The sequence below is a fragment of the Ciconia boyciana genome, chromosome 15 (genome assembly GCF_034638445.1).
Source record: "Ciconia boyciana chromosome 15, ASM3463844v1, whole genome shotgun sequence".
In the NCBI taxonomy this organism is placed as follows: Eukaryota; Metazoa; Chordata; class Aves; order Ciconiiformes; family Ciconiidae; genus Ciconia; species Ciconia boyciana.
In genome coordinates, this window is record NC_132948.1 from 1465542 (window position 1) to 1488019 (window position 22478).

The 22478-nt window shown below is 65.5% G+C and overlaps 2 protein-coding genes across 3 annotated transcripts; both read left to right on the plus strand.

The window, feature by feature from the left end:
* Positions 1 to 441: 441 nt before the first annotated feature.
* Positions 442 to 8260, plus strand: PES1 (pescadillo ribosomal biogenesis factor 1). Its single transcript, XM_072880292.1, has 15 exons — positions 442 to 562; positions 1089 to 1168; positions 1466 to 1619; positions 1717 to 1826; positions 2851 to 3022; positions 3278 to 3367; positions 4418 to 4534; positions 4698 to 4775; positions 5199 to 5288; positions 5494 to 5624; positions 5788 to 5913; positions 6118 to 6302; positions 6425 to 6573; positions 6906 to 7073; positions 7558 to 8260. Exons 1-15 carry the CDS (start codon positions 539 to 541, stop codon positions 7642 to 7644), a joined length of 1761 nt encoding a protein of 586 aa, XP_072736393.1. The 5' UTR covers positions 442 to 538; the 3' UTR covers positions 7645 to 8260.
* A 3959-nt stretch (positions 8261 to 12219) lies between these two features.
* Positions 12220 to 20145, plus strand: GAL3ST1 (galactose-3-O-sulfotransferase 1). 2 transcript variants are annotated; one of them, XM_072880313.1, is made up of 3 exons: positions 12220 to 12240; positions 17450 to 17583; positions 18996 to 20145. In XM_072880313.1, the coding sequence occupies exons 2-3, from the start codon at positions 17459 to 17461 to the stop codon at positions 20143 to 20145; spliced, it is 1275 nt and encodes a 424-aa protein (XP_072736414.1). In that variant the 5' UTR covers positions 12220 to 12240; positions 17450 to 17458. The 2 variants fall into 2 exon arrangements, with proteins under 2 accessions (XP_072736414.1, XP_072736413.1); XM_072880312.1 differs by lacking the exon at positions 12220 to 12240 and adding an exon at positions 15555 to 15578.
* Positions 20146 to 22478: the final 2333 nt, after the last annotated feature.

Genomic DNA, 22478 nt, shown 5'->3' on the forward strand with positions numbered 1-22478 from the left:
GCGGGGGAACGGAGCGGGGCCGGTGCCCCGGCCCCAGGGGCTGCCTCCCGCCGGGGGGGGGGGAGCGGGGAAAGGGTGGCCACGGGAGCCCGCAGGGTCTGGGCAGCACCGCCGGGGCCCTGCCCCAGCCCGCCGTCCCCGCGGGCGGCCGGGGACCCGCCGGGTGCCGCCGGCCCCGCTCCCGCTCCCGGGCCCCGGCCCCGCCAGGCCGCTGCGCGGCGCCTCCCGGCGTGCCCCGCGATGTCCCGGCGTGCCCCGCGCCGCAGGACCCCTCCTGCCGGGCCGTGCGGGCTGCCCGCGGCGCGCCTGACCGAGCCGAGCCCGGCCCCGCCGCCCGCCCTGCCCCGCCGCCGGCCCGGCCCCGCTGCCCGCCCCCCTGCCCCGCCGCCCGCCCGCCCGGCCCGGCCCCATGGCCGGCGCGGGGCGGCTCCGGCTCCGGCTCCGGCGGGCGCGGGCCCCGGGCGGCGGGCGCAGGCGGGCCGGGGGCGGGCCGGGGCCTGCGGCGCGCCGGGAGCACGCGGGCAGCGGCGGCGGCGCCATGGGCGGGCTGGAGAAGAAGAAGGTACCGCCGGAACCGGAGCAGCCCCTCCCCTTTGCCCGTCCCCGCGCTCGGTGCCCACGTTCACGCTCCCCGGTGCCCGTATCCCCCTCGGTGCCCCCCGTGTCGTGTGTCCCCCCCGGTGCTCCCTCCCCGCCGGTACCCGTGCCCGCCCGTGTCCTGCCCCCGCCGGTACCGGTGCCTGCCCGTCTCTGCTCCCCCCACCTCCGGTGCCGGTGACACCCCTCCCGCCGCGGTACCGGTGCCCGCCCGTGCCGTGCCCTTCCAGCGCCCCCCCCCCGGTACCGGTGCTCACCCCCCTCCTCTGCTGCCGGTGCCCCGCCCTCCCCCCCGGTGCCCGTGCCCGTGCCGTGACACCCGGTGCCGTGCCCGCCCTGCCCGGCAGCCCCATTCTGTCCGGTCGCGTCCCGCCGCCGGTTCCCGTTTCTCCTCCCTCTCCGGGCCCTGGGGCTGCCCCTCCCGCCCCCTCCCGGTCGCGGGGCTCCCCTCGCCCCCGTGCCCGCCCCCCGACGCCCCCGTCTCTCCCCAGTACGAGCGGGGATCCGCCACCAACTACATCACCCGCAACAGGGCGCGGAAGAAGCTGCAGCTGAGCCTGCCCGACTTCAGGTGGGACCCCCGGCCCCCCCGGCCCCCGCCCGGGGAGCGGTGGGAGATGGAGCCCACAGCGGGCGCCTGGGGTGGCCCTTCCGTAGGGAGCGGGGTGGGGTGTCCTGCGTGTGCCGGTGGGGCGTCCTGTGTGCGTCGGGGGTTTCAGGCAGACGAGTTTGGGGGTTTTTGTCCCCCCCAAGGGGCGGCAGCTCCGGAGGGAGGGGGGCCCCAGGGAGGGAGAGGGCCCCGGGACATTTCGCTTTCGGCTACGGGGGTGCTGTGGCCCCCACGTCTCACCCCTGTCGCCGCTACCAGGCGCCTCTGCATCCTGAAGGGGATTTACCCCCACGAGCCCAAGCACAAGAAGAAGGTGAACAAAGGCTCCACCGCAGCCAGGACCTTCTACCTCCTCAAGGATATCAAATTCCTCCTTCACGAGCCCATCGTCAACAAGTTCCGGGAGTATAAGGTAATTATCCTGCACGAGCCCCCCGGGGTGGTGCCCGAGGGGCCGCTCGGGGCTCGTCCTCTCCCCGCAGAGCCCCCGGCCTCCCCCCTCCCCGCAGGTGTTCGTCCGGAAGCTCCGCAAGGCGTACGGGAAGAGCGAGTGGAGCACCGTAGACCGGCTGAAGGACAACAAGCCCAGCTACAAGCTCGACCACATCGTGAAGGAGAGGTGGGCCACCGGCCAGGTCCCGGCAGAGCCATCCTCTTTGGGGAGGAGCTTTCCCTGCAGCCACCTGGACCTGTGGAGCCTTCGCTGTGTCTGTCCCTCTTTAGGAATCCGCCTCCCACAGCAGTGCTGGGGGGTTTGATGGAAACCAGTGTTTCTGGGCTGGAGGAGAAGGCCGTAGCGTGCTGCACGCTGGCTGTAAAGCGTGAGCGAGCAGGGAGTGCCTGGCTGCCGTAGATGGCTCCAGGATCTCCAGGAAGATGCTGGGAGCTCTCCTCCGCTCCCTGAGCAGTGTTTTCCTTGGAGGGAGGGCCGGCGGAGGGTGACTCATGCCAACGGAGCTGGTGAATTTGGTGACAATGAGAGAGGAGAGGACCCAGGAGGGAGGGAGCCTGCGCTGGCAGGTCTCCTCCTTGCCCCAGCGGTGCCTGGGACCTCGCCGTGCTGGTGCAGAGAGGGGAGAGAGAAACAGGACTGAGGGGCAGACGCTGCCCCACACGCTCTGCGCTCGGAGGGGAGATGGTCTGGGCAGGAGGCAGCTGTACCACTGCTCCAGCCGCGGGGCCGCGCCGTCTCCCTCCGACTGCAGCGTTGGAGTCCCGCGGCTTTCGGCTGGCCCTCGTCCGTCTGGCCGAGGATGCCGTGTGCCGCGCCGCAGGCCACGGGCATGCTTGTTCTTGGTGATGCAGGCTGGGATTCCCCGACGCTCGGTCCTTGCGGGTGCCCTCAAACCTGTTTACACCCACCCTGTAATCGGGGGTGTTGCCGTCCCCTCGCCCACGGAGCTCCCTGGCTCCCCAGAGAGCCCTGAACCCCAGGGAGCTGCCTGGGGGTCCCTGTGTGACCATGGGCTCCCGAGCGCCCAGGAGGGATGCCCCGTGGGCCACCAGCTTTGGTGGGACGTGCAGGAGATGGGTGCTCCACGGCACCCAGTCCTTTCTCACGCGAGGTCTCCACCAGCCCCAGCAGCTTTTGGTGGACACCGGGGCTGGGTGTGATTCCCCCTTCTCCTCCTGCCCGGGCACAGGTACCCAACCTTCGTAGATGCGCTGCGGGACCTGGACGATGCCCTCTCCATGTGCTTCCTCTTCTCTACCTTCCCGCGGACGGGCAAGTGCCACGTGCAGACCATCCAGCTCTGCCGGCGCCTGGCCGTGGAGTTCCTCAACTACATCATCGCCTCCCGCTCCCTGCGCAAGGTGGGCGCTGCGGGGAGGGACGGGGCCGAGACCCTCCCTGCCCCGGGGGGGCCGTGGAGGGGGGGCGGTGGACTTGTGCCCCAGGAGGGCACAGGGCCAGCTGTGCTGGCAGCTTCAGAAGGGGAACGAGTCCTGCCGGGCCGTCTGTGGCACTCCTGTGATGAACCTGCTGACGGGGCAAGGGTTAACGAGGACGGGGACAAGGGAACACCCGTGGCCTTCCTCCCCCTGAGCCCTCGTGCTCTTTCCTGCCAGGTCTTCCTCTCCATCAAGGGCATCTACTACCAGGCCGAGGTGCTGGGGCAGCCCGTCACCTGGATCACCCCTTACACCTTCGCCCACGATGTGAGTACCCGGGCAGAGTGCGGCGGGACCCGGGCAGGACCCGTCCTGCCTCGCTGCTCCCTTCCCTGTGGCCAGGGAAGGGTTGAAGGGACCGTCCTGGCACTCTCGCGCTGCAGAGGCAGCCGGGGCCGTGCCCAGCCTGTGGTGGAAGCCCGGCTGGGAAGGCACGCAGGGACACAGCCCTCTTCTACTCCCCTGTGCCTGGCTGTACCAGTCTCCCCGGTTCCTTATTTCCTCTTGTCAATTATTAAAATGTGCTTTAATCAGCAATTAAAGGTTAACTGGCAGGAATGAGGCTGGTGGCGCTTAGGGAGGAGCTGAGTCAGACCCTGCGCCCTCTGCCAGGGTGGTTCTGCCGCATCCCCTACGCGGCCCAGGCAGTGGCAGGGCAAGGGGAGCTGCGGGTGCCACCGCGCCAGGACAGCGCGCGGCTGTGCTGCGCCTTGGCACGCGGGAGTTCACCGTCACAGCAGTGCCCTCTCGTTTCACTCCCGGGCTTTCCAGGGCTTGGCACAGTTGGGTCGAGGCTTTCCAGCTTCGTGGCCTTTGGTATGTCCCACGCTGGGTCTCACCTCCCCGGCTCGTCCCTGCAGCATCTCCTCGGCCAACCCATGTCCTCCCCAGCCAGCATTGCTTCTCACTCCCTTGAGTGCTGGCTGTTGTGGGGCTGGCTGGGTCCCAGCCAGGTTTTGGCACCTTGTCCTGCTCTCATTCTGCTTTGCCATGGCCTGTGCATCTCACCTGGAGGAGCAGAGTCCCTGGACCAAGCCACCAGGATCCCCATCCATGGGGATCCATGGTGGAGAAGTCTCCTGGGATGGGGTGTTCCCCCTGTCCGCGCAGGTCCCTGCAGGGAGGGGCGGCAGCAGGGCCCCGTGTAGCTCTGGAGAGCTCTCCCTGCCCGGGGTCTGGCAGTGGCCGTGGATCTCCAGACCTTGCTGTGAAGGGGGCAGGATCCTCCTCCCTGTGCGGGTGGGATGGGACCCTGTCCCTGCAGAGGGGACTCTGCTCTTTCGTCCTCGTGTCCTTATCCTTCCCGTGTGCCTGCAGCACCCCACGGACGTGGATTACCGTGTGATGGCCACCTTCACAGAGTTTTACACCACCCTCCTGGGCTTCGTCAACTTTCGCCTCTACCACTCCCTCAACCTGCACTACCCCCCCAAGGTGAGGCCACTGCCTGCCCCGGGAACCGGCCCGAGCCTGGTGGGACCACCCGATGTGGGTGGTGGGAAGCAAGGACGTGGTGGAGGGTTGGAGTGGTGGAGGAGGGGATGTCTGGGGGCTCTGGGTTTGGGAGGTGCCTCCCCACCCTTCTGTTTCTCCCCAGATTGACGGCCAGGCTGATGTTGAGCTGAAGCCTGCGGAGGGCAAGGAGTACGCCATGGATTCGGAGAGCTACCTGGAGGTGAGGGACGCTGCCGTCGCCGTGGCCCGTGGGAGGACCCTGCGTGGCCTTGGTGTCCTGACCGCGGGTGCCCTCCTGGCGTGGGACACTCGACGTGCGGGGGCCGAGGAGCAGAGCCTGATCCCCGCGTGGTGGAGGGGGCTGGCCCCAAACTCCTTGCCCCCTCATGCTGGCCAAGGGAGCACCTGTGCTTGGCCTCAGGCGCCGCTGCCCTCCCCCCTGCGCGGCAGGGGACCCTGCAAAGCCCCGTGCTGGGGACTGCAGCCTGGGCCAGCGCGTGGAGGAGGCTGAACGTCTGTGTAGTCCCAGGGGGAGGTCTTTTGACTTCTCACTCTGAAAAATCGCCTCCTTCCTCCATGAGGCTTTTCCCATCCCCAGAGCACCAGCTGGCCATGACACCTTCTCGGTCTCTTCCCGCTGCAGAAGCTGTCGGCTCTGAGTGCCAGCCTGGCCCGTGTGGTGGCACCAACCCACGAGGACGAGGTGGAGATGGACGAGTTCCCGGTGGAGGGGGTAAGAGCCTGGTGGGGGTGCTCAGCCCTGGCCTCGGGTGATCCTGTCTGCGGTACGTCTTGTGCCCGGGCAAAGGCTGGCAGGGGCTGGTGTGCTGGGAGGGAGCGCCAGGAGGATGGGGACGGCATCCCAGAGCCCTCCTTGCCGAGCGCGCCTTGGCAGGGGCTGTTCGTGGGGCGGAGGCTGAATGTTTTGCTCTGAGCAGGAGACGGCGGAGCAGATGGACGCGAGGAAGAAGGAGCAGGAGGCCCTGGAGAAGCACAAAAAGCTGTTTGAAGGGCTGCGCTTCTTCCTCAACAGGGAGGTGCCTCGGGAGCCGTTGGCTTTCATCATCCGGTACGTGGTGGGCAGGCTGTCCCTGGGCAGCCCTGCTGCCCCTCGGTGGCCTCCCCCAGGCTCTCTGCCAGGACTTTTGGGGCCAATCCGCCTGACGTCCCGCGGGCGAGGTGACCTCGGGCCCCTCCTGCCTGCCTGACTCCTCGGTGGGTTTTGCTGGCAGGTGCTTCGGTGGAGAGGTCTCCTGGGACAAGTCCCTGTGCATCGGTGCCACCTATGACGTGAGCGACCCCTCCATCACCCACCAGATTGTTGACCGGCCCCGGGTGGCACAGCAGGTTGTTGGCAGGTGGGTGAGGCAGGCGGCCTGTCCCCAGAATGGCTACCTGGGCTAGCGGGGGTCCCTGACCATCCCAGAGCTGTCCCACGCTCTGTCTGCCCCCAGGCAGGCTGTGGGGCCGCCTGTCCCGTCCTGCTCTGCTGCCACCTTGCAGCCCCATGGGCTCCTGGGGTGGGAGGAAGGAGTCTGACCCCGTCTCCCCCTGCCCCACAGGTATTACCTGCAACCTCAGTGGGTTTTTGACTCCGTCAACGCCAAGCTGTGCCTCCCCGTGGCCGACTATTTCCCTGGCGTGCTGCTGCCCCCGCACCTCTCGCCCTTCGTGACGGAGCAGGAAGGAGACTACGTCCCTCCCGAGAAGCTGAAGCTGCTGGCCATGCAGAGGGGCGAGAACCCAGGTGATGTGAGCCTCCGAGGTCGGAGGAGTTGAGGAGCCGGGCAGCGTTGCTGCCTCGGCAGGGCTGTACCTGCTCCGGGGCCAGCGACTGCTCTCCTGTTGGTAACGGTAGTCTCTCTGCAGATGAAGAGAGTGAGGAGGAGGATGAAGAAGAGGAGGAAGAGGAGGATGACAATGACAAAGAAGAGGAGGAGGAGGAGGAGGAGGAGTCTGAAAAGGAAGAGGAGATGAAGTTAAAGAAGATGGAAGAGCAGAAGACTCAGAGCAACAAGGTGCGGTTCCCGGCAGCGGAGCGGGAGCCCCAGAGGAGGCAGCTCTGGCGAGCTCTGTCCCTGCTGGGGCTCTGCTCACCGCGGAGCGTCCCGGCGGGTCCCTGTTCTGGGACCGCTGTGGCTGTGCTGCTCCTACAGCAGCACCGCGCTTCTGGGTCCTGGACCGACGTTCATGAGCTGCAGCTCCCATTCACACTCAGGACCTGCTGCCTGGTCCGGAGGGTGCCGCAGCTCTTCCGTGGCCCCCAGTGAATGTTGTGGAGACATCTGTCCCTGGGGAAGGGTGGTGGGCTCCCGGCGTCCGGGGTCCTGAGCTTTCCGGCTCCCCACAGGCGCTTCCCGTGAAGGTGACGGCTGGCAAGCTGCGGCTGGAGGACAGGCAGCGCCTGGAGCAGGAGCAGCAAAGTGAGGAGAAGCGTCTGGCCATCATGATGATGAAGAAAAGGGAGAAATACCTCTACAAGAAGATCATGTTTGGCAAGAAGCGCAAAGTCCGAGAGGTACGAGCGCAGGGCTGCTGTGGGCCAAGGACCCTTGCCTGGACCCTGGTGCTAGCTCTGCCCAAATGGGCTTGCAGCTACAGATCGCTAAAGCCGGGTCTGTCCCCATCTCGGGGGAGAGGGAGCAGCCCCCGCTTGCGACAGTGCCAGCTCTGGGCTGCTCCTTCCGCTCCTCGCTGTACCTGGTGAGGGCACTGAGCGAAGGTGGGCGAGGGCGAGGCTCTGCAAGCCTCTCCCCCGGCATCACCAGGCTGCGGTCTCTTGACCCTGGCCGGGCAGGGCTCCTCATGCTCCCGCGGGGCCGCGGCTCGTGCTCAGCAAGGGAAGCTGCCACCCCTCTCTGCCCCACACCTGGCCCGGGTGCCAGCAGCAGATGGGTCCATCTCCCCCGCGGACAGCTGGAGGGTTTGGTGGGACCCATGGCAGAGCAGCCCTTGGTGTCTGCAGACCGGTCTGACGGTGGGTCTCGGGGGTTTCTCCACAGGCGAACAAACTTGCTGCAAAGAGGAAGGCCCACGACACTGCCGTCAAAGAGGAGAAAAAGAAAATCAAGAAGGCACGACGAGCGTGACGGGGCCCGGGGGCTCCCCGCGGGGGCTGGCTGGATGGCTGCGCCCTGCAGACACCATCGTGGTTGGGTGAAAAACCCTCAGCTTTGTTCTCGGGACAGAAATGCTAAAGTAAAACATTCTCCATCTGTAAATACCCTTCCCCCCGTGCCTTTCCTGGGGCTCCCTTGGCTCCCCTCTGCCAGTGCCGCTGCCCATCCTGGCCTGGGCTGTGGGATCGGTGTCACGAGGAGTGTCCTCTTCATGCTGGTGCCCTGTCTGCTTCCCCACCCGCAGGGGTGGTGAGTGAGGAAGAGGAAGCCAAGCAGAGCTCTGGCCTCTTGCAGGTCCCTCCAGGATTGTTCCTTTCAAAGTTGCACAGCCCTGGGCGGAGGAGCAAAGCCCCCGTTGCAGAGCAGGAGCTCTCCGGGGGCTGCCCGGCTTGGCAGGGCGTTGCAGCGTGTTTTGGAGGCTCGGCACAAAGAGCGGGGCTTTGCCCCAGCCTTGGTGGAGAGGAGTCCATGGCGGAGGGGAGCCCGTCCTCTGCCCAGCCCGGAGCTGCCCTCCAGCATCCACGTGGCAGGCTGTACTTCTCTTGTATTTTTATTTTTAATTAAAGAAGGTGATGCTTCCCCGGTGGCACGTGTGTGTTGTCTGTTGCCTCCCGGCCGTGGCGGGGTGGTGCGGCTGTGCTGCACTCGGTGCTCTGCCCGGTGCCGGGCATGGCGGAGGAGGCGCGGATCGGTTCACCCGAGACCCGTGCGGGGCTGGAGATGGCTCCTCATGCTGCACCGGGTGTAGGTAGGGCTGTCGGGAGGTGGAGCAGAAGGGACAGAGCCTGGTCCCTGCTCCTGGTGCCATGACCCGTGGGCACCGTGGCTGTTACGTTGCCCCTTGTCATCCTCTGCTGTGCCTTGTTCCCAGCGGCAGGTTTGGGTAGGGTCTGCTCCGCGCCGGCTGGGTGCTGAGAGCCGACTCCACGTCCATTTTGTTCAACCGTGGGAAGCGCAAAGCCCTGCCCCCGGGGAGGAACAGCCCCAGGCCCCAGGACATACTGGGGGCCTCCAGGCTGGAAAGCAGCTCAGCAGAAAAGGACCTGGGGGTGCTGGTGGGCACCACATTGGCCATGAGCCACCAACACGTGTCCTTGGGGCAAAGAGGGCTAGTGGTGCTGCGTGAGGAGTGTTGGAGGAGGTTGAGGGAGGTGATCCTGCCCCTCATGGAGGGCCGTGTCCAGTGATGGGCTCCCCAGCACAAGAGAGACACGAACACTGGAGCACGTCCAGCCAAGGGCCACCAAGGTGTTGCAGGGACTGGAGCCATCTCTCCGAGGAAGAAAGGCTGCGAGAGCTGGGACTGGAGAAGACAAGGTTCAGGGGATCCTATCAATGGCTATAAACGCCAGAGGGGAGGGTGTGGCAACGGAGCCAGGTTCTTCTCGGTGGTGTCCAATGCCAGGATGTGAGGCAACAGGCACAAACTGAAACATCAGGAACACTTCTGAAACTGAACACTTCTGAACACTTCTGAAACATCAGGAACAAACTGAACATCAGGAGACACTTCTTCACCGTGAAGGTGACCAAACACCGGCACAAGGTTGCCCAGAGAGGCAGTGGAGTCTCTGTCCATGGAGATAACCGTGACCAGGGCGGCTGGACCAGCTGACCTTCAGAGGTGCCTCCAACCCCACTGGGACGCTGTTGGGTTGCTTGCAAAGGGATGAGGCAAAGGTTTTTGGGGCTCGTTGCCCCTCTCCCGCCTTCCTCCAGCAAGAGGCTGGGGGGGGCAATTTCCTGCGTGAAAGAGAGGTTATTTGGGGGCTCTTGGCTGAGGTAAAGCGATGCATGGAGAAACTAGGGCTGCCGTGGCTGATGCCGGCATCGGTGGCATTGGCAGTGCTATCCCGCCTTTCCCCTAAATCATGTTTTTTTCCCCCAAAACAGCCACCCACACACACATTTCCTTGCTGGGGCCTACGCACGGCCCTGAGGCCTGTTCATGGCTGTCCTCCTGGGGAGAGGAGGAGGGTAACGCTTGGTTTTGTGCAAGATTTATGGGGGGTTTTCCCTTTTCTGTCTGGTTTTGGAGGTCGGGAAGGGGTGTCCGCAGGTAAGGTGGCTTGCTGTGGGGTTTTTGTAGGGTTTTGGTGAGCGTGGCCCCGTTGGGGTGCGAGGGTTGTGTCGTCCCGTGGGGCCGATGTGGACACCCTTGTCCCCAGCCATGGTGAAGGCTGCGGTATCTCACGGGGCTTTACAGGGACACCCTTGTCCGCAGCTGTGGTAAAGGTTGTGCCAGCAAAGGGGGTTTTGTGGGGACACCCTGTCCCCAGCCGTGCTGAAGGCTGTGTCGTCTCATGGGGCCTTTTATGGGGACGCCATGTCTGGCCATGGTAAAGGCTGGTTGTCTCACGGGGCTTCTGTTGGGACACCCTTGTCCCCAGCTGTGGTGAAGGCTGTGGTATCTCATGGGATTTTTATGGAGACACCTTGTTCCCAGCCGTGGTGAAGGCTGCCGTAATCTTATGGGGCCTTTTATGGGGACACCATAAAATGGGGCCTTTAATCTTTTGGGGCCTTTTATGTGGTCTCCGGCTGTGGTGGAGGCTGTGCTATCTCCTGGGGCCGTTTATGTGGACACCATGGCCCCAGCCGTGGCGCAGACTGGTTATCTCATGGGGTTTTTATGGGGACACCCTTGTCCCCAGCTGTGGCCAAGGCTGTGTCGCCTCACGGGATTTTGGGGGGACGCCTTGCCTGTGGCCGTGGCGAAGGCTGTGCCATCTCATGGGGCTTTTATGGGGACACCTCGTCCCTGGCTGTGGTGGAGGCTGCGCTATCTCCTGGGGCCGTTTATGTGGACACCATGGCCCCAGCCATGGCGCAGACCGGTTGTCTCATGGGGCTTTCATGGGGACACCCTGTCCCCAGCTGTGGCCAAGGCTGCGTCATCTTGTGGGATTTTTTGGAGGACGCCCTCTTTCCCAGCCCCGCCACGGTGAAGGCTGTGCCACCTCCCGGCACTCCTGCGGGGACACCGCTGTGGCCGTCACCTCACCGCCGGCGCTGCCGGCCCCAGGGGGTCGATGGCGCCCAGCAGTGAGCGAGCAACGGCGACAGCATGGGTAGGGAGCTGTCGGACGGCCGCCTGTCTTTTCTTTCTTTCTCTTTTCTTTCTTTTTCTTTTTGTTTTATTTATCTTTTTTTCTTTTTTTTCTGTTTTCTTTTTTCTTTCTTCTTTCTTCTGTTTTCTTTTTTCCTTTTCCTTTCTTTTTTCTTTCTTCTTTTTTCTTTTTTTCCTTTCTTTTTTCTTCTTTTTTCTTTTTTCTTTTTCCCCCTTTCCCCGTCTTTTTTTTCTTTTGTTTTTTTCTTTGGGGGCTTTGGTAAGGGTTTGCCTTTCTTTTTCCTTTTTTTTTTTTTAATTTTTGCTTGTTTTTTCCCCCCTTCCTTGACTTCACCTCTTGGAAAAGGAGGAGCTTTGACTCCTTGGGAGCTCCCGGGGCTGCACCCAGAGCCGGGCTTCCACCACGGGGCAGGAGACCCTCAATGGGGCTTCCCAACCCCACCGGCGCTGCTGGACACCCGCTCCCGGGCACCCGCAGGCACCGTGCCGGGGTGGCACATAAGGAAAGGGCGGTGGGACCCGCAGGCAGAGCCGGCCGCAGGCAGCAGCCCCGGCGACCGGCCCCGTGGCCAGGTCACCACGAACCAGTCGCACCACCCCGACGGCCACCGGTTCCCCCTCTTTCGCCGGCGCTAATGACAGCTTTTCCGTGCGATAAAGGCGCCTGACGCCGTGCTTGGCCAGCGAGCGTCCGACGGGGCCAAGCCCTGGCCCGGATGGGGTGTGCCACCACGGTGCTGCTGCCCACCCCTCCGACCAGCCGCTCGGGCTCCTCGACAAATCCCTCGGGATCCCCAGCTCCAGCGCGCGCTTCCCCAGCGGTGACGGTTTTCAGCGTGAGTGCTTTGTTTGTGCCCCCCAATCTGGGGGCATTCGCTCTGCCTGCTCCCAGGTGGGGGACGAGGGACAGGGGGTGGGGGACGTCGTAGCGGAGCCCACCGGGACGGTTTACGCCCCATGAGGTGCGGGAGACGGGGTGTCGCGGCTCCCTGGCTTGTTTACGTCGCATCCCGAGGCTGTGAGCATCCCTTCGTTGAGCTGCCGCAGTCCTCTTCCAGCTGGAAACCCTTCGCAACGCCATCCCCAAAAAAGGTGGAAACCTGGAATTAAGAGAGGTGCTCTGCAGAGAGGGGGTGGGATGGCTCCTTGCCCCCATGCCGCTGTTTCCAGGGCAAATCCAGGTCAGGGGATGGGAAAGCGAGCGGCCGGAGCCAGAGCAGGCGGCGGAGCCAGGGGTGTTACTTAACCCGGTGTCGTGGTTATTTCACGCAGCGGCCATTACCCATGGCAAATGGGCCTGGGGCACAGGGGGAAGAGATGGGTGATAAATCCCAGGCGTGACTCCTGCCAGGGCTGGGCGCAACTGGAAACGTGTCGGATAAGGGCTCGGGGAGCTGCACGCTCGCTGCACGCTCGGGTGGTAACGCTGCCTCTGGGTAGGGACAAGTCTCCTGTCCCCATCCCGGTACAGCCTCTGGCTCCCCAGGGGCAGGCGGGCATGTCCCAGCGGTGGTTTTCGGGAAGCGTGTGTTTGCGCTTGCTTGTGCTCACTTGCACGCTTGCTTGTTCCTTTCCATGGCCCAGAGGTGCCCGTTCCTCTCCGGTGCCCACAGCTAGCCTGGCACGGCCGGCACGGGCTTGGGCTTTAATTTTGAGGAGCCGGATGGGATCCCTCACCCGGGGCGGGTGACGCCGGGGTGTCTGTCCCGGGAGAGCAGGGACGTTCCAGCGGGGTCGGCACCTGCGGGGAGGCAGCGGCTCCTCGTCCCTCTCCTCGCGATGACAGCGGGTATTCTGGCTTTTCTCGCCCCCCGGCAGCGGCTGGGGCTGCCTGGGGGTTGCGCAGGTTAACACCGGCGTGAGAACCGGTCCCGCCGAGGCAGGGCAGGATGTGGCAGGTGCCTGCGATGGGGCGAGCGCTGTCTGCCCACCCGGGGCTCGGCAGGGTGACCCCAAGCCCCGCGGGGACGAGCTCTGAACCCCAAACACCTCTGTCATGGACAGAGGCTCGGGTGCGGGTACCGGGCACGGCTGAGGGGTGCCCTGCAGTTGCACCGCCGGCCGAGCCCCGGCGCGCTGGATGCCGGCACGGCCACCGCTGGCTTGGCCCCCCGAGCAAGCGCGCGGGGCTGTCGCCGCCTTCAGCAGCAGAGAGCCGGCTTCGAGGGCGCTGGGAAGCGCCAGGGCCGGATCTGGGCGCACAATGGCCCCTTTTCTGCCCCGCTGCGGGGCGATGCCCGAGCAGGGTGCCGGATGGTGCCAAGCCCTCCCCGGTGCAGTCGCAGCACCCGCTCGCCCCGCTGGGGACGGCCACGTCGTGGCAGGACGGGAGCCCACGGCCGCAGCACCCCGCAGCCCCCGCGGGTGGAGCGCCCGGGGACGCCCGAAGTCCCGGCGCAACCAGTGGGACCGGGGAAGGGGGAAAGGCCGGCGTCAGCACGGCGGCTCCGTGGTTATCGTGCTGAGAGTGGGGGAGCACAAATATTGCTGCTATTAGAGCCATAAAAGCCATTTAGATATGGCAGGCACCGGGAAGGGAGAGCAGCGCGAGGCTGCAGGAAGGACGGAGAGGAGCCCACGGAGCGCTGCCGGGACGCCCTGGGGAGCAGGCAGCTGGGCCGGGAGTGCGGGTCCGAGCCCCCACCGCAGCGCTCCCCACCCCGAGGTGAGCTCCGGCTGCAGGAGGTGACGGCCCGGCCACGGGCCACCCCATGGGAGGAGGAGAGCGGCCGGTGAGAGCTGGACCCGCGGGGAGGAGAGGAGCCGGGTGCCACCGCCGAGGGACAGCCACCGTCACCCACCGGGCCGGCGGCACCCCGCCACCCCGGCTCCCACCGCCACGGGCGCCGGCTCGCGGGGCCAAGCCGGGCCGGGGGCCGGCGGTGGCGTGGCGGTGCAGGGGAGCAGAGGGGCCCGGCGTGGGGCCGGCGGTGACAATGTCCCCGTTGAGGCCGGTGCCGCAGATGGAGACAAACGGCCCCCTTGTTTTCGGCGCTGGCAGGCAGCAGGCAGGCAGCGAGCAGGCAGCGGGCTGAATGCCTCCTCTGTGCCACCGCAGTGGGTGGGGAGACGGGAGCCGTGGGGTGGCAGCGGGCACCCAGGGCCTGGCCTGGCTGTCCCGGGGGAGCCGGGCAGTGCCCGGCCGCAGCCCCGCGTCCCTCTCGTAGCGGCTCTCATTTCTCTCTCTCCTTTTTCCCCAGGCCAGCGCCACGGGGCCGGGACCTCGGCGGTGCCGTAAAGACCGCGGCTGGTGGGGAAGCTTGGGAAAAGCCAGCGTTTGCGGGGAGCTGCCCGGGACGAGCTTATTCCATGTCGGAGCAGCATCGGCACCCCTGCCCCGCACCGCCCGCTCCCCCCGCACCCCGGCCTGCCCAGGAGAGGAGAGGGACGGCTCGCCGAGAGCAGCTTAAGCAAAGGAAAAGGTGATGCTTGGGGGGCAGCTCTGTGGGGCAGGGTGCCGGGGGGCATGTGGGGACGGGTGTTTGCACCCGGGGGGGTGTGCAGGGGGGACGGAGGGGCAGGAAGGACCACGCCTGCGTGAAATCGGGCATGTCGGAAAAAGAGCGTGCCTGGGGGCTGGCAGGGGCAGGAGGAGCAAGCGGCTGGCGGCTGTGCCGCATGTATGGTGGCTGAGGAGGTTTGGCTGTAAAGGAAATGGCTCCTCTAGGGAAAACCCAAAAGAGGGCTCGGGATGTCCCCAGGGAGCAGGGAGCTGCTGGGACAGGGGGACGGGGCTGCGGAGCCGCGTGGCCCCAGACATCCTGGGGGGTGACCCGTGGGGAAATGGCCGGCACGGCCGCGTCCTCCGGCTGGGAATTTCAACCGGCTGGCTGAGAGCTGGCGCCGCGGCTGCCCCGCGCTAATGGGAGCCCCAGGAAAAACGCCTTGATCGCTGCCTTTCTCCTGGCGTGCTATTAATAATTAAGCCACTCATTTGAGACAAAGTCAATAGAGTAACTGGGTTGGGAACTGTTTGCCAGAGCCACCCCAGGGGATCCAGCCCGGGTGGAGTAAGACATCCTCTTGGCATCCCGGCGCGTGGGGCTGGGGTGCTGTGCTGCCCGGGGGGATGGCGGGGTCCCCTGCGGGCCGGCAGCCGAGGGGTGGGTTAGCGGCACCGGCTCGCTCCCTTCGGCAGGGTCAGTGCCAGCGCCGGCAGCGCTGTGCCCCGCGGCACGGCGGCAAGGACAGCCTGCGAGCCGGTGGGATGCAGCTTCGCTCCCGGCCAGCAGCACCCACGCAGGCAGGTGTCCCCTCCAGCGCTGCCTGCCTCTCGCCGGTGGCTTTTCCAGGTGGTGCCAAGACCGGCGCTGCGGATAGTGATCATGGTGCCATCGCAGCCATGGTGTAAGACCAAGGCCTGGCCGCTCAGGGGCATGCGAAACCCTCTTGGCTTTGCACCCATGCTGCAATTTTGGGGCAGGGTCAGAGCCACCCGCTCCCCCCGCGGTTACGCTGTACGACCATTCCGGCCACGCTTGCCGGCAGCTCAGAACACCGGCCGGGAAGAGGCCGGATGTGGCCAGCGCTGCCTGACCCGGCGCCCCCCGCTGCAGGGCCGGGGGGCAGGTAACGCTCGGGCAAGCTTTGGGCACGCTTGCGGGGTGCCCCCAGGTGCCCCCGTCCCACCGGCATCCCCTGCCTGCCGCGCTGGGTGCCAGGATGAGCTGTGCCCAGCACCCGGCCGCAGCCCCAGGCTCCGGTTGCATTTCCCATTCATTATTCATCGAGCTGGAAATCTCGGTGGCGGGGCGGGGGGGCCGGAGAGATGGGCAGGCAGGCAGGAGCAGCAAGCCAAGCTCGCCGTGCCCTGGGCACCCGTCGCGCTGGCCGGGTAACCTTTCCGCTTGAGGTTTAGCTTAGAAATCCCGGGGGATCTTTGCTCCGTGGGGTCTAAAGTGCATCTGGGTGTAAACCACGGCACTCCCAGCCGGGATTTTGTCTCTCTGAATTATCTGCTGGAGGCAGGAGGCTCTAAGGGAGCGACGCCGCGGCAGGCACGGGGGGCTGGTGGTTTATTTGTAGGGGGTGTTATTCAGTGGGCAGCTGGGAGCGTGGCCAGCCTTGGCCGAAGGTGCCGGGCGAAGGATGCCCGGGAGCCAGAACGGTGCCGGAGCAGCCGGAGCGAGCGGGAGCGCGGGGAGGTGATGCTGCTCCCGCAGCCGCTAAGTGGGGGTGCGAGGCTGGGGGGGCCGCGCGGGGCTTTGCCCTCCAGCTCGGGGGGGTGCTCCCGGCCGCCGGGCTCTGCTCGCAGGCCCCCGGCAGCGGGTGCTGCGGTCACGGGTGGCTCGTCCTCTCGTCCTGCCGCAGAGGACAGCCCCGCTGCAATGCGGTCGCCGCTGCCGGTGCTCCCCGCATCCCGGGCCTGCGGCGAGCGGCGGGGGCCTGCGGCTGGGCAGGTGCTGCTGGGAGACGGGGGCTGCCGGGGGAGAGCGGCCTCGGGGAGGGGGCAGCGGGGCCGGGCACGGGGCCGGGGCTGCCTGCAGGGGCTGCGTGCATGCGTGTGCATGCGTGTGCATGTGTGCCTGCACGCGTGTGCATGCATAGACGTGCATCTGGGTCTGTGTCCTTGTGGGGGGGGGTGTCTGTGTCCCTGTGTGTGCCCGAGCGTGCACAGACGTGTGTGTGCGCTTGTGTGTGCGTGCATGCGTGTGTCTGTGTCCTTGGGGGGGATTCACGAGTGCATACGTGTGTGTGTGTGTCTGTGCATGCGTGTGCATGCGTGAACATGCACAGATGTGTGCCTGTGTGGGCCCCTGCGTGCATGCACACGCGTGAACGCGCGGAGATGTGTGTCTGTGTCCCCGTGCGTGCGCGGGTGTGCATGGATGCGTGTGTCCCTGTGTGTACGTGCCCATGCACGTGTGTATGCGCGTGCATGGATGTTTGTGTGCACGTGCGTGCGTGTGCCCTCCAGCTGCCTGTGTGCATGTGTGTGCATGCCCGTGTGCAATTGTGCATGCAGGTATGTGTATGTATGTGCATTCGTACGGGGGGGGGGTTATCCTGCCCGGCCCCCCTTGCCCGGCAGGTCTGTGTCCCCCCGACTCCCACCCTGAGCCACCCAAAGGTGCGGGTGCTGTGGCCGGAGGGGAGACACGAGCCCCCTTGCAGCCGGTGCTGCTGGAGGGGCCAGGAGACGCGGGCAAGACTGCGCTGGGCGGATGTCACAGCATCTGGTGCACCCCGAGCTGCCGGAGCTCCTGTTCCAGCCCGCAGATTTTCTTGGGAAAAGGGATCCCAGCCACCCGTGGAAAGCTCCTGCCCTCATCGGTGATTTTTCGGTGCCGGGGGAGCTGCTGGTGTGGCCTGGCAGAGGATGCCCGCTCTGCGGCCGGGCTGCCCCATGGCACAGCTCCCTTCTCCCCTCATTTCCAGCCCCGCGGCCTCTCTGATTGCTCTTGCGTTGGGCCAGGGAGTCACTTTGGGTTTTCTCAAGGCGGGCAAAGGGTGCACAGGGCAGGCAGAGCCGCTGGGTTTCGGCCATGAATCTGTTGTGCCCGCAGCCAGGGATTCTCCTGGCGCTGACTCGCCTCTCTTCCGGTAGTGCCAGCACCAAAAAGCCCGGTGAGATATTTCCAGGGACTTCCCATACCTGTGAGGTGCCCCCGTGCCTTGTTTGCTTGTGATTTGAATCACCTGGTCCCCCCGGTCCCCGCTTCCCCTTCTCCCCATGCTAACAGCTCTCCTCTCTGCCGGCCGCAGGTGACCACGATGCTGCACCATGGGAAGCACTGGAGGTCCATGTGCAAGGGGCTCGTCCTGGGGACCCTCCTGACCAGCTTCATGCTGCTGCTCTACTCCTACGCCGTCCCCCCGCTGCAAGTCAGCGTGACAGAGTGAGTGCGGGGTCCCCGTGTGTCCCCCCGCCAGCTTGGCCACCCTGTTTCACACTGGGCACCCCCAACCGGAGACAGTCCTGGGGCTTTCCAGGCTCTGGTGGCTTCACACCAAGATGTCCCCTTCCTACAACCTCCTGTTGGAGACTGCGCCCTGTCCCATGGGGGGAGGGAAGGTGAACCCCGACTCCCCTGGGGGCTGGGGACGCTCACCCCGGGGGGCCCGCTGCAAACTGGCAGCCAGCGCTCAGATCCTGGGCAATGGAGGGGACAAGGAGATGCAGGAGAACCCCTGCCCACTGCAGCTTCATGTCCCCTGGGAGAAATAAAAGCACCCTGGGAGAGGTTCCCCGGCAGCCAGGAGCAGCGGGCAGAGCCGAGGCAGTTATTCAGGCGTTCTTTATCAAGGGCTTGTCCTTCAAGAGCAACCAGAGCTCTGCCGTGTGTAAACTCTCGCCCACAGAGATGGGCACGGGAAGGTTCAAAGCTCTCTGCTGCCCATCACGGTGAAGGCCAGTGCTCAGTAAGGCCATACCTCCTGGCATTAAATTTATCTCTAGGCTTATAAAAGAGATCCGCCTGCAGGTGTTTCATAAGCTACATGCCGACCCATGCTTCCCCAGCTGCCAGATGGGAGTGTTGCCCAGGATCAGCTTTGCAACTTCATTAACTGTGTCCAAAGTCACTCAACACTGTGGTCTCTGTTCCGGCTCTGGGCATCTCAGATAACACACAAGTTGTTCCCGGTGCTTCCCAAGGGCCCACGAGCTCATCTGCGGGGCCCCGCGCTAGAGTTATATCCCTCTTTGCTCGGGTGCTGGATCCTCCACGACTCCTACAAGGGGCTGAGAGCTTCCAGACCTCGCAAGAACGTTATCAGCTCCTGTCTGTGGAGTTACGGCCGTGGACACCTCATCTCGATGCACGTCTCAACATCACCTGCACCAGGGCCATCATGGCCGTGCCCCTGGGGAGGGATGGGGACCCCCTGCTCAGGCTGCACCAATGCCAATGGGGGCTGACCACCGTGAAGACCCCCACGGCAGCACGTTCGCGGTGCCTGGGGTTGTCCAGGGGGTGAATGCGCTTGGTTTGGTGGCTCGGAGGTGCACCTGATGTAGGGGGGCTCGTGGGGGCAGTGGGCTCTGCCCTGCTCACCCAGGGGCTCCTGCCGGGTGGGTGCCCGGGTCCTGCTGGGCACGTGGCTGGGTGCAAAGGCGGCTCTGCCTGAAGCTGGGCTGGTCTCTGCCAGGGAGCCTGGGGGGTGCTGGGGGCAAACACCCGTCCCCAGGTCCAGCACCCGTCCCCAGGTCCAGCTCCTCCAGGAAGGAAAATGGCCAAGCCCTCGTGGTGGCTGGGCCGCGTTGGCCAAGCTGCCCTCACCGTGGCATCCTGTCTCTTCTCCCCACCAGGATCCCTGTCCCCTCCTCCTGCTCCTCCTACCCAGCCCCCAGCAAGGCACCGGCAGCGGCCAACGGCACGGGCAGCCCCTCGGGACAAAGCTGCCTGCCCAAGGTGAACATCATGTTCATGAAGACGCACAAGACAGCCAGCAGCACCATCCTCAACATCCTCTTCCGCTTCGGGGAGAAGCATCGCTTGAAATTCGCCTTCCCCAACGGCCGCAACGACTTCTACTACCCCTCCTTCTTCGAGCGCAGCCAGGTGCAGCACTACCGGCCGGGCGCGTGCTTCAACATCATCTGCAACCACATGCGCTTCCACTACGAGGAGGTGCGCAAGCTCCTGCCGGCGGACACCACCTTCGTGACGGTGCTGCGGGACCCTGCCTACCTCTTCGAGTCCTCTTTCCACTACTTTGGGCGTGTCATCCCCCTCACCTGGAAGCTGATGGGGGAGGACAAGCTGGCGGAGTTCCTCCGGGACCCCTGGCACTACTATGACCCCAACGGGTTCAACGCTCACTACCTCCAAAACCTCCTCTTCTTTGACTTGGGCTACGACAACAACATGGACGCCAACAGCCCGCTGGTGGAGGAGCGCATCCAGGAGATAGATAGCCGTTTCCACCTCGTCATGTTGCTCGAGTACTTCGACGAGTCCCTGGTGCTGCTGAAGGACCTGCTGTGCTGGCAGCTGGAGGATGTCCTCTACTTCAAGCTCAATGCCCGGAAGGGCTCCACTGTCTCCCGTCTGACACCTGAGCTCTATGAGAAGGCCACCTCCTGGAACCTCATCGACGCCAAGCTCTACCGCTATTTTAATGCCACCTTCTGGCGTAAGGTGGAGGCCTATGGGAGGGAGCGGATGGCCAAGGATGTGGCCAAGCTGCAGCAGGAGAACGAGAAGATGAAGAGCATCTGCATCGACGGGGGACACCCCGTGGACGCCAGCGCCATCCAAGAGTCCTCCATGCAACCCTGGCAGCCGCTGGGGGAGAAGTCCATCCTGGGCTACAACTTGAAGAAGAAGATCAACAAGAAGCACCAGAAGCTGTGCCGCAAGATGCTGACGCCCGAAATCCAGTACCTGACCGACCTGGGGGTCAACCTCTGGATCACCAAGCTGTGGAGCCACGTGCGGGACTTCTTGAAGTGGTAGTGGACAGCGGGCACCCCACTCCCCCCAGGGAAGAACCAGGTGCTTTCCTTTTTCTTACTTATGGTGTCTTTTGGTTGGACGTGAGCAGAACCGGCTGGAGGCTCTGGCACCTGGGAGTGCCGAGGAGGACCCTCCATCACCTTCCTGCTGACCCCCAGCTTGGGCCTGATCCTGCGGGGATGGAGGGTGGAGCCTCCGCCCCTGCCTCCAAGGGACGGGGGGCTTGGGGGGGCGGTTCCAGCAGGATCCACTTCTTCCTTCCCCACAGAAAGGCCGGAGGAGGTATTTGTGAAGGATACGGCTCCATCACAGCGAGAGCAGGACATCCGTCACCACGTCACTGGAGGGACGCCGTGGGTCGGGCAGCGGGGACAGGGACGTGCCTGGGCAGTGGCAGCAGGGGGTTCTCCTTGCCTGGGGTGGGCAGAGCTGCTGGCAGGGAACCCGAACCCCGAAGGACTCCTCAAATCACCCCGCTTCCCTCGAGCCCTCCTGGTTTTGGGCTGCGGGTTGGAGCCTGCTGCACGGCTCCAGTAGGTCCCGGCCCATGGGTGCAATGAGCGCAGCACGTTCTCAGCCTTCCATCAGTCCGTGGCAGGCCGCGACCCGGAGCCAGCCGAAAGACGCAGCGGCGGCCGCGCTTGGGTTGGGAGAATGGAAAATCCACCCCAAAAGCCCCGGCATTTATCAACGGGCTGTGGTCCCTGTGGGCGAAGGGCGTCCGTGCAGCAGGTCCCCTCCCAGCCCCCCATTGTCCTGTTAGAGGGCCCCGTGGCCCCGGTCCCTACAGGGGACATCCCGGGAGGCCCATGGGGTCTGGTGAGAACTGGCGTGGGGAGGAGGCGGGGAGCAGGGTCCGGCTGCCGCTGTCCGGTGATGCCGTCCCCTGGGCACGGCGGGGATGCCGAGGATGGGGTCCGTCCTGCCCCCCGTCGGGGGAACAGCCCTCGGGTGTCCCGGCCGGGCTGGATGACACCGGCAATGCCACGTCCTGCCAAGAGCGGCCCTGGCCGGGCACAGAGGTGGCACCCGCAGCTGAGCCTCCCCTGCGGCAAAGGGACCCCGGCCGGCCCCCCAGCCCGTGTTCTGCTCCCTTTGTAAAGACCAGAAATAAAAAAGCAATTCTACTTTTGTAAGATAATTGTATATTGGGCAGTTTTTGGTCCAGCCGGTCGCCATCCATCTCCTTCTTCTCCGGGCGGGTGGGGGGCACGGGGACCTCCCCACGCTGACCCCTGGCATGGGGCTGTGTGGCCGCAGCAGGATGCTCTGCCGGTCCCCACTGCTCCCGGGGGGGCGGATCCTGCTCTGCCCCGCGGGGTCCCGGCTCTGCGCTCCCCGGCAGTCCTGGGGGTGCGGAGCCCCGTGTCCCCTGGGCAGCGCTGAGGAACGAGACCCCCAGCGCGAGTGGGGCGCCTGGATCTGTCCCCGCTGCCCCTGCAGAGCCGCCTGCCCTGCCGGGTGCTGGCGTGGGACTCCCACGGCGTGCAGATGCCACCAGGAAGGTCTGCTGGTTTGGCAGGGACACCGGACCCGTGGCACAGCCTTCACAGGTGACGCAATGCACTCGTGCCACCGGGTCCCAGCTCTGCTGCTGGTGGGTGCACCCCATTTTCAAGGGTGGCCCTGGTACTCGCACCGGGGCTTCCCCAGCCGAAGCACAAGCACCAGCAGTACCGGGGTGGGCGCAAGCCCTCATGGCCAGTCTGGAGCTGCCACTGGGGCCACCAACTCAACCGTGCGTGATGCTGCCCACGGGTGCTGGGGACACGGAGCTTGGGGCACCTCCCTGAGGTCCACAGGTGTCTCCCATGCCATGCTAAGGTTCCCCGCAGGGGCCACATCCCACCCTGGCCACCAGTTCCCTCTGCAGATGGGGGGACGGGAAAAGCCCCTTCCGAGGCAGGAGGTCGGCTGCACAGCCCACCCGGGACGCTGTCCCCGTGGGGACGTGTTCCTTGTCCCTCTGTGCCCGGGCCAACAGGTCAACCCACACAGAGGGGGCTGTGATGGGGTTCTGGGGCCATCTGAGACAGGCAGGAGCCACGGACGCATGCGCTTCACCACGTTTCTGTCCTGGCCGTGGCCGCACTGCTGCCCCTGACCGGGCTGCCCGTGTCCCCGGGGCTGCCTGTCCCGGAGAGCGGCTGGCAGCGAGCCCGGGGTGGGGAGCAGCAGCTCTGCACTTGCCTGGGGCCAAGAGGTGGAAGGAAAGTCCTCCCGCTGCAGTCCCCCCGTCCCAGCACCCAGCAGCCTCCTCCTACGGGCTTTTGCTCTCAATGAATAGGACCGAGCTGGGACCGTGGGTCCAGGATCGTGTGGTGGGACTGGGG

Coding starts and splice junctions, on each gene's coding strand:
- PES1 (XM_072880292.1), top strand. CDS start 539: ATGGGCGGGCTGGAGAAGAAGAAG. Junction 5,289..5,493: donor ACGAGTTCCCGGTGGAGGGG/GTAAGAGCCTGG, acceptor TGCTCTGAGCAG/GAGACGGCGGAGCAGATGGA. Junction 5,914..6,117: donor GCACAGCAGGTTGTTGGCAG/GTGGGTGAGGCA, acceptor CCTGCCCCACAG/GTATTACCTGCAACCTCAGT.
- GAL3ST1 (XM_072880313.1), top strand. CDS start 17,459: ATGCTGCACCATGGGAAGCACTGGAGGTCCATGTGCAAGGGGCTCGTC. Junction 17,584..18,995: donor CTGCAAGTCAGCGTGACAGA/GTGAGTGCGGGG, acceptor TCTCCCCACCAG/GATCCCTGTCCCCTCCTCCT.